Source organism: Manis javanica, chromosome 11, assembly GCF_040802235.1.
Source record: "Manis javanica isolate MJ-LG chromosome 11, MJ_LKY, whole genome shotgun sequence".
NCBI classification, from domain to species: domain Eukaryota; kingdom Metazoa; phylum Chordata; class Mammalia; order Pholidota; family Manidae; genus Manis; species Manis javanica.
In genome coordinates this window covers 113,025,887-113,037,037 of record NC_133166.1, presented here as the reverse complement: position 1 = coordinate 113,037,037, position 11,151 = coordinate 113,025,887, and the positions used below count along the sequence as shown (strand labels likewise).

General features: G+C 61.1%; 2 protein-coding genes and 1 non-coding gene across 5 annotated transcripts; all 3 read left to right on the top strand.

The window, feature by feature from the left end:
• The first annotated feature begins 916 nt into the window (after positions 1–916).
• RPLP2 (ribosomal protein lateral stalk subunit P2) lies at positions 917–3,223 on the top strand. Of its 3 annotated transcripts, none has more exons than XM_017678861.3 (5): positions 957–1,215; positions 1,379–1,502; positions 2,100–2,148; positions 2,917–3,015; positions 3,104–3,214. In XM_017678861.3, the coding sequence occupies exons 2-5, from the start codon at positions 1,380–1,382 to the stop codon at positions 3,175–3,177; spliced, it is 345 nt and encodes a 114-aa protein (XP_017534350.1). In that variant the 5' UTR covers positions 957–1,215; position 1,379; the 3' UTR covers positions 3,178–3,214. The 3 variants fall into 3 exon arrangements, with proteins under 3 accessions (XP_073073483.1, XP_017534350.1, XP_017534349.1); XM_017678860.3 differs by having other exon boundaries at positions 3,101–3,214; XM_073217382.1 differs by lacking the exon at positions 2,100–2,148 and having other exon boundaries at positions 917–1,215; positions 3,101–3,223.
• On the top strand, positions 2,177–2,311 carry LOC118971195 (small nucleolar RNA SNORA52). The gene has a single exon (XR_005059528.1). It is a non-coding gene; the product is annotated as a small nucleolar RNA SNORA52 (small nucleolar RNA).
• A 2,768-nt stretch (positions 3,224–5,991) lies between the features above and the next one.
• Positions 5,992–10,774, top strand: PNPLA2 (patatin like domain 2, triacylglycerol lipase). The gene is made up of 9 exons (XM_017678828.3): positions 5,992–6,269; positions 8,017–8,249; positions 8,331–8,396; positions 8,680–8,889; positions 9,010–9,070; positions 9,153–9,320; positions 9,445–9,577; positions 9,781–9,903; positions 9,994–10,774. Exons 1-9 carry the CDS (start codon positions 6,083–6,085, stop codon positions 10,262–10,264), a joined length of 1,452 nt encoding a protein of 483 aa, XP_017534317.1. The 5' UTR covers positions 5,992–6,082; the 3' UTR covers positions 10,265–10,774.
• The last annotated feature ends 377 nt before the right edge of the window (positions 10,775–11,151 follow it).

The window sequence follows — 11,151 nt, the reverse complement described above, 5'->3', positions numbered from 1 at the left end:
CAGGTAGGACTCTCAAGGTAGCCTCCCATCTGAACCGAATGCACCCAGTAGTTCTGCGTGTTCTGCCCCAAGTCACACCATGGGTCCTTTCTTCCACTTCCCCAGCTACCACCATCCCTCCTGATGGGAGGGGCAGCTCCATCCCCCATTCAGCTTTCACACAGGCTACCAGAAGACTCTTAAGAACACCAGTCAGTATGCACTTCTGTTTATTGCAGCATGACTTACAATAGCCAAAACATGGAAACAACCTAAGTGTCCCATCAATAGACGAATGGATAAAGGAGAGGTGGTAGAAATATACAACGGAATATTACTCGGCCATAAAAAAGAATGAATTTTTGCCATTTGTGACATGGATGGACCTAGAATATTATGTTAAGTGAAATGAGTCAGACAAGGAGAAATACCATATGATTTCACTTAAGTGAGGAATCTAAAAAACAAAACAAAAACAAAAACAAAAAGAAGACGCCGAAAACAGGTCTCCTCTCTCAGCCCGAGGTCCCGCCTCAACCGTCAGGTGGGTCGCAAACAGCAACGCCCCCTCCATTTACTCCTGTCCCCGCGCTGGAGTCTAAACTCCGGGAGACAGGGCCGGGCCGCTCCCTCTCCGGATGGCAGCCTGCTACAGGACCCCGACACGGAGTGAATGAGGGGCCAGCGAGTCCCGCTCCAAGCCAACCCAGCCACTGCCCCGCAAGGACGCCCATCCGCCGCCCGGACCAGGGACCAGCGTCACCACGGCCAGTGCCGGAAGCGCGGCGGGGCTGCCGCGTGTAGCCGCGCAGACCGCGGCCCCCGCACTTCCGGCGGCCGAGCATCATGGGACCTGTAGTACACCGGCTGCGTGGCTCCCCCACCCCCGCGAAGGGTGCTTCTCGAGCGTGTCAGCCGCGGGGCATGCTGGGAGTTCTGAAGGGCGAAACGCTCCACGTGCGCCTCGCGTCTTCTCTCCTGTAGCCGCGTCAGGAGTTTCGGGGTACGCTCGCGCTGGTTACAAGAAGGCGGCCCACCACTGCCCTTCTCCTTCGCTGTGGCAAGGCACTGGCTTGGTTGAGTGACGCCACTCGAAGGCGCCCGCACGCTAAGCTGCGCACGGGTCCCGGAGGCTTCTGGGTAGCGGATTACCTCCGCCCCCCCTGCGCCGGCGCCTTCCTTTCCGACCCTGCCGCCGCCGAGGTCGCACGCGGGAGGCCAGTTCGCCGCCACCGAGTGAGTGGAGCAGGCGGAGCGCGGGCTGGGGCGCGGGCGGCGGGCGGGCGGGACGCGGGCCGGGCCTCGCAGGGGGCCCCGGGCCAGACCACGCGCGGCCGCGCTCGGGCCGGCTGGGTTGGGAGACCTCCGGGTGACGTCGCCGTCCTCTCCTGCTGCTCAGGATGCGTTACGTCGCCTCCTACCTGCTGGCCGCCCTCGGGGGCAATGCCTCCCCCAGCGCTAAGGACATCAAGAAGATCCTGGACAGCGTGGGCATCGAGGCGGACGACGACCGGCTCAACAAGGTGGCCGCTCGCAGTCCCCGGCCTACCCGATACTCTGCACATAGGGTCCTCTCTCTCCAACCCTGGTTGTATCCCCGGGAGAGTGTAGTCTGACGTGCCCGCGGGTGTCGGAGGCCTGTGCCAGCCCAGGTGGCCGTTTATTGGGTGGCCTTGTTGAGGCCCTGATAACAGCCCTCAAGCAAAAGTGGGTGTGAGGGAAAGTTGGGACCATGGTTCGGAGGAAGTACAATGCAAGTCATGTGCAACTTAAAATTCCTTAGTAACTACTTTTTCAGAAGGGCGACGGGCAAGATTCACTTCCGTGCTATTCTTTTGTGCCCAGCCTACTCAAAACCTGACATGTGAGGTAAACAGATATTTTGCATCCTTTATGTATTGTTAAGCCTTAGAAAGCCTGTGTATGCCATTTTCAGTATGTCTGAATTCAGAGAAGCTACGTTTGTGTAATAACTGTGCCTGGAGATGCAGGTCTAGGAGTTTCAGGGCGTTTCCTCATGTGCTCCTGAGGCCACCCTGGCCTAGCTTGAGAAGTTCAAGTTAAGGCAGGGGTGTGACAAGTGGGTCTGTGTAACTGCTGGTTGTGGTCGTCTCCTTCAGGTCATCAGTGAGCTGAACGGAAAAAACATTGAAGACGTCATTGCCCAGGGTGAGAGTGTGTGCGGGGGTCCGCCTCCTGGTCCATCCTAATCCCTGCCGGCCGGCCTGTGGCCTGCCAGGTTTCGCTTGTGGACCAGAGCACCCTTAGAAGCCTCACCAGAAGAGTGCGCAGGGCCTCAGTGGACTCCTGCAGTGGGCGCTTCTAGACATGGAGTGGGAGGTTGGGAGTCCCAGGCTCGTTTCAGGCCTGGCTGCCCCTGCAGCGTCTGGGGACCTAGGCCTCTAAACAGGTCTCACTATGTGCCATCAGAGAATTGGGAACAGACACTGGGGGATGCCAGGGATGACCATAGGCTCCTTCCCCCACCCTATTGCTGGGCGCATGGTTTTCTGATGACATCAGGCTAGAGCTGATGGGACTTGAGATTAGGCTGTTTCCACGGTCATTCCTGACCCTGGGCACGAGACAGGCAAGGCTGGCTCAGCAAACAGCCATGTCTGAGCTCACTGCTGGGACTGGGGATCTGGACGCTGGGGCAGCAGACTTGGTCCCTGCCCGGTTAGAAGCATGTCAGTTTATCTAGGTTGGGGCGCTATAGCTCAGCCTCTTTTGGAGGGATTCCTAGTAGCCAAGTTTCCAGAAGTTTGGGGGTTGGGGAAGTGGGCACCAGAGCTGCCTGTCTGGGAGAATGGGAGCCTGTGACACTGTCATTGATGACAGCCCCCTTTCATCAGGCAGACTATGTCTTCATTCATGTAAAGTGGCCTTCAGACCAGTGCCTGTTGGCCTCCTTGGCCTCACCTCTCTGCTTTGTAGGTATTGGCAAACTGGCCAGCGTGCCAGCTGGCGGGGCTGTGGCTGTCTCTACTGCCCCAGGATTTGCAGCCCCTGCTGCCGCTTCCACCCCAGCTGCAGGTGAGTGAGCCATTCTGCCAGGCCTGGAGGTCCCTGTGGGGTTCGGACACACTGGCAGGCCCCTCATGTGTCCCTTCCCCCACAGCAGAGGAGAAGAAGGACGAGAAGAAGGAGGAGTCTGAGGAGTCAGATGACGACATGGGATTTGGCTTATTCGATTAGAGCCCCTCTGCAAATAAAACAGTTCTGTGTCTGTTGAGTGGTGTCAGCACTTTGCCAGAGCACAACCTTAATACTGGGCAGGGTAATGGGGCTGAGGTGGGTGCCCCTCAAGAGGAGTTGCTGCTTGAATATGGTGGGCACATGGATTTAGTGCAAATACGAGTGCCTGGGAGGGGCAACACTTAGGGGTTTGCGTGTGGACATGCCTTGAGCAAATTCAGGAGGGGTTCTGAGCCTCACTGGGCACAGTCCTGGCTCCTGAGGATACTGGGCCTTTCCCAGGTAGTGAAGCCTACCGGGAGACATCCAGAAAACATCAAAAGCAGTGAAGGGTAGTCACTGCTGTGTGAGGTGCCCATGGTCAGTGGTCTCTGGTGGCAGGGTCCCTGGGCTTCTCTGCTGGAGTCTAGTACTTGTTCAACGCCGCACTCCAGCTCCATGTAACTGCTGGCAACTTGGGGCAGTCACACAGCAACTCAGCCTCAGTTTCCCTGGCTGTCAGATGGGCCAAAGCCCACTTTGCAGACAGATGAAGTGGCTTGTGGGCAGATAATACTGGGCTATGTTCAGTCCTTTTAGGGAAGGCTTCCCTGTGCCCTGCCTGCCAGGCTCTGGCCTGGAAAATGGAGCAGAGGGCAGAGGCCCTTTGCCTGCCCACCCAGGCACTATCACGGCCCTGCAACTTTTTGCAGTCTCCTGGGTCTTGGGCCCTCTGCCCCCATTGCCAAGCTGCCCAGTAGATGCTCTGCTACCCACCCACCCCCAGGCACTGGCAACTGGCTGTGTGGTATGCTAGGCCCAGCACTGAAGAAGGACATGCCCCTGTTAGCTTTAGTTCTGTGAAGGAAGTGACAAGGTGAGGGGTGGGGGCTCCCTCTGGTAGGAAGCCAAGACCTGGAGGAAGAAGTCCAGGGCAGAAGATTCTGGAGTGTGAGGGGAAGGAGGCCTAAGACCCCCCTGGTTACCCAGGCTAGGGTAGTGGGCCTCCTAGAAGAATACACCCTGGGTCCAGGAGGCAGAACTCAAAATCAGCCTCACACCCTCAAGAGCAGGGCCCTGCCTGTGGCCTGCCAGGTTTGTGGCCAGAAGACACCTTGAGGACTGGGGACATGACACATATCTGACAGAATCCTTACATGCCAGACACCAGGGGTTAATCATGCTGACTGGGAAGAGGGGGACCTGCCTCCCACCTCAGCCAGGTTTCTGGGAAGGGCCTCCCTGTTCCTGGCTCTGGAGCTGGTTATCCCAGGGGCCTGGAGAGAGGGATATGTACCCAAAACAGTTTAACCCGGGTGTGGAAATGAGGGCAGAGGTCTCTGCACTGGGGCAGCTCTACCCATAAGGTCCCACAGTCCCTCAGAGGCAGGGAAGGCTTGGACCCTGGCCTCATGTCCCTGGCTCACCCTGCTACCCACCTCCCATCTTGATGGCCATTCTGGTGAACCCCTGGACTTTCCAGCCTTGAGGGAAGGCCCATTCCCACAGTACTATGCCCCTTGCCCCACTCCACCTCCAGCATTTCCCAATTTGCAGTCAGCAGGGCCCCTGGGCATCCCGATGGGGCCACACCCTGTGCACTGTACCTCTATCCAAAGCATTTGGGGGTGGCATCCCCTATGCAGAGAGAATAGGCAAAATATAGACTGCTCCTGCTTCCCACTCCCCTCTAATCCCCCACCAAGGGTCTTTGCATATGTTGGGTGGCCAGGGCAGCCCAGTGCCCCTCCTGGGTTAGTACACCTGTACCCTGTCACCCTCTCAGTCCTCATGTTGAGCTTCTGGAAATAATGTCTGCCTCCCCACCCCCCAGGAGGGCTGAGTCTGGGTTGACCTTGCTCACTGCACTACCTTGTGCTGGTCGCCAGGCCAAGGTCAGTGCTGAGTACCGGTGGCTGAGAGCACAGAGGCTGAGGACTGGACAGCATGACCGCAGACGGCCGTGTCCTGGAGAGGCCCTAGCTCTGGCTTCTTGCCCTGGTACCAGCCAGGTCCTGAGTGGAGGTCCTACCTTGAGAAGTGAGTGTTCTTGGGGAGACAGGCACACCCCACCACCCAGCATAGACCAGCCACTAGTTTGGGATGGACTGTGGTGCAGGGCTGGCTCCTGGATCCAAGGCGTTTAAGGCCTGCCCCACAATCCAGGAGAAAAATGCGTAAAAGGGGCGGGAGGAAGGGTGACGTCACCAGAGTACTCCACCTGCTCGGGCAATTAGCGCGGGTGGGGCAGGGCCCGAGTATTACCCAAGTATGCCCCACGGCCCGAGGAGCCAGGTTAGTGCTCAGGTACAGGGGCTGAGCGGTGGGCAGGGCTGGGCCCACGTAGGTGTGGGTCTGTGGCGCTGGTGTTAGCTTTGAAGTTGAGTGTGTGATTCGCATCCGGCCCTGGATGTTTATGGGTGAGTCTGTGGATGAACTGGGTTCTGGTGGTCCCTGCCCTGGGTGAGCATCTCAGTGTCCCGGATGGGTGCTATAGGCGGACCGCCGAGGAAGAGGTCATGGATGCCCAGACACCAAGGATCCCCGTTGCGAGTGTCCAGATTTGTAAAAGCTTGCACCCCAGGCTCTAGACGTCTGGGAAGTAAGCTCGCCCCTCGTCACACCCAGGGTCCACTGCGTGTCCCCTCCCGCCGCCCGGGCAGGCCGTGAGGGGGCGGGTCTCAGCCATGGGTGGGCCTCCGGCCCGGCTGGCCTCGTGGGGGAGGGGCCTTAGGGTCCTCGGGGGCGCGGCCGTGCCCTGCGCGCTTCGATTGGGCCGCGCGTGCGGCCCCGCCCCGCCCCCGCGCTAAAAGCGCGACCGCCCCGCGGTCCCAGTCAGTGTCTCCGCTTCCGCCGGCGGGGACCGAGTACGGGTAGGCGGCGTCGCACGCAGCGCAGCGAGTCCCGCGTCCGGCGGAGCGCCGCGATGTTTCCCAGGGAGGCGACGTGGAACATCTCGTTCGCGGGCTGCGGCTTCCTTGGCGTCTACCACATCGGCGTCGCCTCCTGCCTCCGCGAGCACGCGCCCTTCCTGGTGGCCAACGCCACGCACATCTACGGCGCCTCGGCTGGGGCGCTCACGGCCACCGCGCTGGTCACCGGTGCCTGTCTGGGTGAGCGGGGCCGGCGGGGCGCCGGGCTAGAAGCCAGGTGGATGATCTTCGTTAGCGTAGAGCGCCCACCATCCACTTGGGGAGCCGGAGGGGTCGAGGGTGCCGTCGGGAGGGGTCACTGCCGGCAGGGCGGCGAGTCCAACCCGGGACGCCGGCCCGGGGGCGGGGCTTGGTTTGTTTTGTTGTGAGGGTGCCCAGGGATCGGGGCGGGGTCCGGAGCGCTTCGCCGGACCGAGGCTGCCGCCTATGGCCGGGCTCGCTCGGGCGACAAGATTGCGGGGCGGGCAGGTGCAACAGAAGCTATTTCATTGGAAAAAGAAAGTAACTTGTGGGCGGGACCGCCGGAATCGGGGGAGGGGCCTAAGCAGCCACCTCGCCCCGGCATCAGACCGGGTGCCAGGGGTCACTGTGACCTGGGGCTACCATTCCAAGCAGCTAGGGCCCCGGGGCCTGGCATGCGAGTGGCCTCTGAAGAGCATCTGGGCACTGTGGCCTGGTGCCTCCGGAGGGCACTTGGAGGAGGAGCCCTGAAGGTCAGGCCTGGGCATGGCAAGCTCTCCCCAACCCTCTCCGTCCCTGCACACGGCCCACTGTGTCTGTGACAACAGGTTTTGCTCACTCCATGGAGAAGGAGGTGCTTGTGGACTCTCCATGGTGGTGGTCGGGAGTGCAGAGGTCTGTCTGGACTGGGCAGGGCTCCTCTCACACACACTTCCATACTTTCTGCGTGCGTGTGCAAGTCGTGTTTACAGCACACTGAGTACTTTGGGAGTCCTGGGAATGGTGCCCAGCCCCCAGCCTACAGGGGTAGCCAAGGTGATAGAAGGGTCATTGGGTTCTTGAATGCCCCACCCTGCAGGAGCCTGTCCAAGGTTCTCCCCTGCCCACTTCCTGTGACCTTTGCACTGAGGGGGTTGGGGTAGGAGCACGGCTCTGCATTCTTGGGACTTGGGGGTTTAGCACTCTGGCCCTGCCCTTTCTTTCATGGAGGCCTTCAGCCCACCCCATGCCACCTCAGGACACATTCAGGTCCCTGGCACCTAGCTGAGGACATGGCTTCCACAGCCTCCCGCCCTCCCATTCTTTCCAGTGGTCTTGAGCAGCTGGATCCCCCATTGTGTGGCAGGGGGTGGCCCCACATGCCCCACTCCTGACCCTGGCAGTGATCCTGGAGGAGGGCATTGTCCTCAGCTTCTCCCCAAAGTCCCTTGCTTCCTGACCAGTCCTGGCCTGCTTCCCCTCTGGCTTTGTCCTCCACCCTTTCCCACTGGCCTGAAGAGGACTGTTGCGGGGTGCTCCCTCTCGGCTGCAGTAGGCCACAGTTGAGCTTTCCCAGGAGGTGAGGGAGGCATCGCTCACGCCCCTGGACTTGTGGGACCCCTGGGCTGCATTGGTCTCTATGGGTCTGGATATGGCCAAGTGGGTGAAGGCAGAGGCTAGCCAGAGTTGAGCCTCTCTGCTTTCCCTCCTTCCTGGGCTGAGTGCTATGCCAGGCCAGGCCCAGTGACTCATGGATCGGGACAGGCAGTTGGGCAATACCAGGCCCTGGCTGTCTGCCCTCTAGGGGTGGTGGCCTGCCTCTCTCCCCAGGGGCAGGTGGCGAAAGCCCCAACTGTGGGCCAGTCCCCATGACGGACACTGGGAATCCTCAAGGGCAGATAGGGATGCCATGAGTCTGGTAGGGAACCCTGGAGGGTGTGCTAAGTCCAAGAATGCAGGCCCCTGACCCTTGGCCCTGCTGCCCCAGGTGAGGCTGGTGCAAACATCATCGAGGTATCTAAGGAGGCCCGGAAGCGGTTCCTGGGCCCCCTGCACCCCTCCTTCAACCTGGTGAAGACCATCCGCGGCTGTCTGCTGAAGACCCTGCCTGCTGACTGCCATGAGCATGCCAGTGGGCGCCTGGGCATCTCCCTGACTCGAGTCTCAGATGGCAAGAACGTCATCATATCCCACTTTAGCTCCAAGGAAGAGCTTATCCAGGTGGGCCCTGGTAGGAACGCACTGGGGGTGCTATATGGGTCTGAGGCCCCTGCTTATAGGCCCCTCTGTCCCTGCCCCCAGGCCAACGTCTGCAGCACCTTCATCCCAGTGTACTGCGGCCTCATCCCTCCCTCCCTCCAGGGTGTGGTAAGGATCCCCTGGTCACTTTTCCTGAGTGACAAAGGTTTGCTACTGGGGCAGGGGGCATCTGTGCAGCCCTTCACTCCTGCCTGTTGCCTCACTTCCCCTGGAGTTACTCAGCAGCCAGGCCAACCCCGAGGAGATGTGCACTTCCTTCGGCTGGCCCCACCCCCTGGCTGTTGGGCCACCTGCTCCTTGGCCAGGCGGCCAGTGCCCAGTGTGCGAAAGCCCAGATGAAACAGCCAGCTTGCCCGCAGGCCTCTTACCGTGTGCCCGTGTTCCTGCACAGCGCTATGTGGATGGCGGCATCTCGGACAACCTGCCCCTCTATGAACTCAGGAACACCATCACAGTGTCCCCCTTCTCGGGCGAGAGCGACATCTGCCCGCAGGACAGCTCCACCAACATCCATGAGCTCCGGGTTACCAACACGAGCATCCAGTTCAACCTGCGCAACCTCTACCGCCTCTCCAAGGCCCTGTTCCCCCCGGAGCCCATGGTGAGCCGTGGCGCGGGGTCTGAGGCACTGGGCAGTGGGGGCGGTGCGGGGACGTCGGGACTCCGGGGCCAGGACAGGGCACGTCTGGCCCCCGCTCCAGTTTCTCATTCCTCGCCTCAGGTGCTGCGAGAGATGTGCAAGCAGGGCTACCGTGACGGCCTACGCTTCCTGCGGCGGAACGGTGCGCGGGCGCGGGGGCGGGGCCGGCACTGCTGCCCACTGCTGGCCGGCGCGCTAACCGCATATCCGGGCGCCCCTTGCAGGCCTCCTGAACCAGCCCAACCCGTTGCTCGCACTGCCCGCCGGCCACCCCGATGCCCCTGAGGACGAGGACGCCGAGGCAGACCCACAGAGGGCCCGCGTGGAGGGCCACTTGCAGCTGCCCCGGGAGGATCACATCCTGGAGCATCTGCCTGCACGGCTTAACGAGGGTGCGCGCGACGGCGTGTGAGGGGCCTCCTGGCTGGCGGGGGAACAGAGGTGCAGGGTGGTCCTGGGCTCTGCATCCTTGACCTTGACCGGCCAACAACTTCCTTCCTGCCCCTCACCCCCCAGCCCTGCTGGAGGCCTGTGTGGAGCCGAAGGACCTGCTGACCACTCTCTCCAACATGCTGCCCGTGCGTCTGGCCACGGCCATGATGGTGCCCTACACTCTGCCGCTGGAGAGTGCCATGTCCTTCACCATCCGGTGCGGGCTGTGGGTGGGGACCGAACTTTGGGATTACTAACGAGTGGTGGGCACCCCGGGGAGGAAGCTGCTGGTGGGGGCCGTGGAGAAGCTGTGCCAGGGGTCCCAGAAGCCAGGACATAGGTGGGTGGAGTGAGCGTGCACAAGTGTGACATCCCGGCCGCAGTCCCTGAGGGCCATCCATGCCTTCCACCCTCGCCCAGCTTGCTGGAGTGGCTGCCTGACGTTCCCGAGGACATCCGGTGGATGAAGGAGCAGACAGGCAGCCTCTGCCAGTACCTGCTGCTGCGGGCCAGGAGGAAGCTGGGCGACCACCTGCCTTCCAGGTGAGCCCCCAACTTCCCTGCCCTCCTGGGGCCACAGCCTCCCTGGGCCCCACTGAAGCTCTCCCTCCTTGGGTCCCTCTTCACCTGCAGGCTATCGGAGCAGGTGGAGCTGCGTCGTGCCCGGTCGCTGCCCTCTGTGCCACTGTCATGTGCCTCCTACAGTGAGGCACTGCCCAGATGGCTGCCAAACAGCCTCTCGCTAGGGGACGTGCTGGCCAAGTGGGAGGAGTGCCAGCGCCAGCTGCTGCTGGGTCTCTTCTGCACCAACGTGGCCTTCCCGCCGGATGCCCTCCGCATGCACACCTCTGCCAGTCCTGCCCCTGAGCACCCGCAGCACCCACCTGGCATGCCCCCTTGCTGAGTGCCCTTGCTCCAGCCTTCCCCAGCACTCCTGGGTTCCGGTGCTGAGGGCCAGGCGCCCTAGCTTCCCTGCCCCGTGTCCTGGGGTCGGTTGGGAACCCCATCCCTGATCCCTCTCCACTCTCCCCATGGAGCAGGGAGATGGGGGCCCCTCACAGCTTTGAGAAGGGAGCTTTGCTGTCAGCTTCTTCCACCAACCACTCATTTACTGCATTGAGTAGGGAGGGGGACGGGTACATCTCCCCTCGCAGGCCGGCCGTAGAGGGCCGGTCACCTGCACCTTAATCTCCCCTCCCAGCTTCCCCGCCAGGGCAGGGGAGAGCAGAGGCCTGGTGAGGGCGCCTGGGGGCTCCAGGATGTGTGACCACTGCCTGATGCCCCCAGCGTCAGTGCAGTATTACTCGTGAGAACTTTGCACCTGCTCCTCTCCCTGCAATTCATGTTTTGCTAAAAAGTTTGTGAAAAATTATTTATTTTTGCCAAAGCAGATGTAATAAATGCTACCACTCAGTGCCTGCCTCCTTCACTTGTATGTGACTACCTGTCCCCATCCCCTCCAGCCGACCAATGTCTACATCTCTCCAGGTCTTCCAGGCGTCCCATTTGTCTTGAGCCTGACATTTGGGGTGTGCTAATGGGCCTGGGAGTGAGACCCATACATTTGTTCCCTACTTTACCCTGAGGCCTGCTGGCTGACCCTTGGGTGCAGTTTTCCAAGGACCAGTGGAAGTGTTTGGGACCAAGATCCTTGCTAAATAAAAACTCAATGTTTACAAAAGGTGGTGTCTGCACCTCCACTCCATGGTGACATGGGGGTGTGGGGCTGATTTCAGGGTTGGCCTGCTGTGGAGGGTGAGGTCCCAAGCCAGGCAGTGGGACCCAGGAGGG

Coding starts and splice junctions, on each gene's coding strand:
- RPLP2 (XM_017678860.3), top strand. CDS start 1,380: ATGCGTTACGTCGCCTCCTACCTGCTGGCCGCCCTCGGGGGCAATGCC. Junction 1,503..2,099: donor ACGACGACCGGCTCAACAAG/GTGGCCGCTCGC, acceptor CGTCTCCTTCAG/GTCATCAGTGAGCTGAACGG. Junction 3,016..3,100: donor CGCTTCCACCCCAGCTGCAG/GTGAGTGAGCCA, acceptor CTTCCCCCACAG/CAGAGGAGAAGAAGGACGAG.
- PNPLA2 (XM_017678828.3), top strand. CDS start 6,083: ATGTTTCCCAGGGAGGCGACGTGGAACATCTCGTTCGCGGGCTGCGGC. Junction 6,270..8,016: donor GGTCACCGGTGCCTGTCTGG/GTGAGCGGGGCC, acceptor CTGCTGCCCCAG/GTGAGGCTGGTGCAAACATC. Junction 9,071..9,152: donor ACGCTTCCTGCGGCGGAACG/GTGCGCGGGCGC, acceptor CGCCCCTTGCAG/GCCTCCTGAACCAGCCCAAC.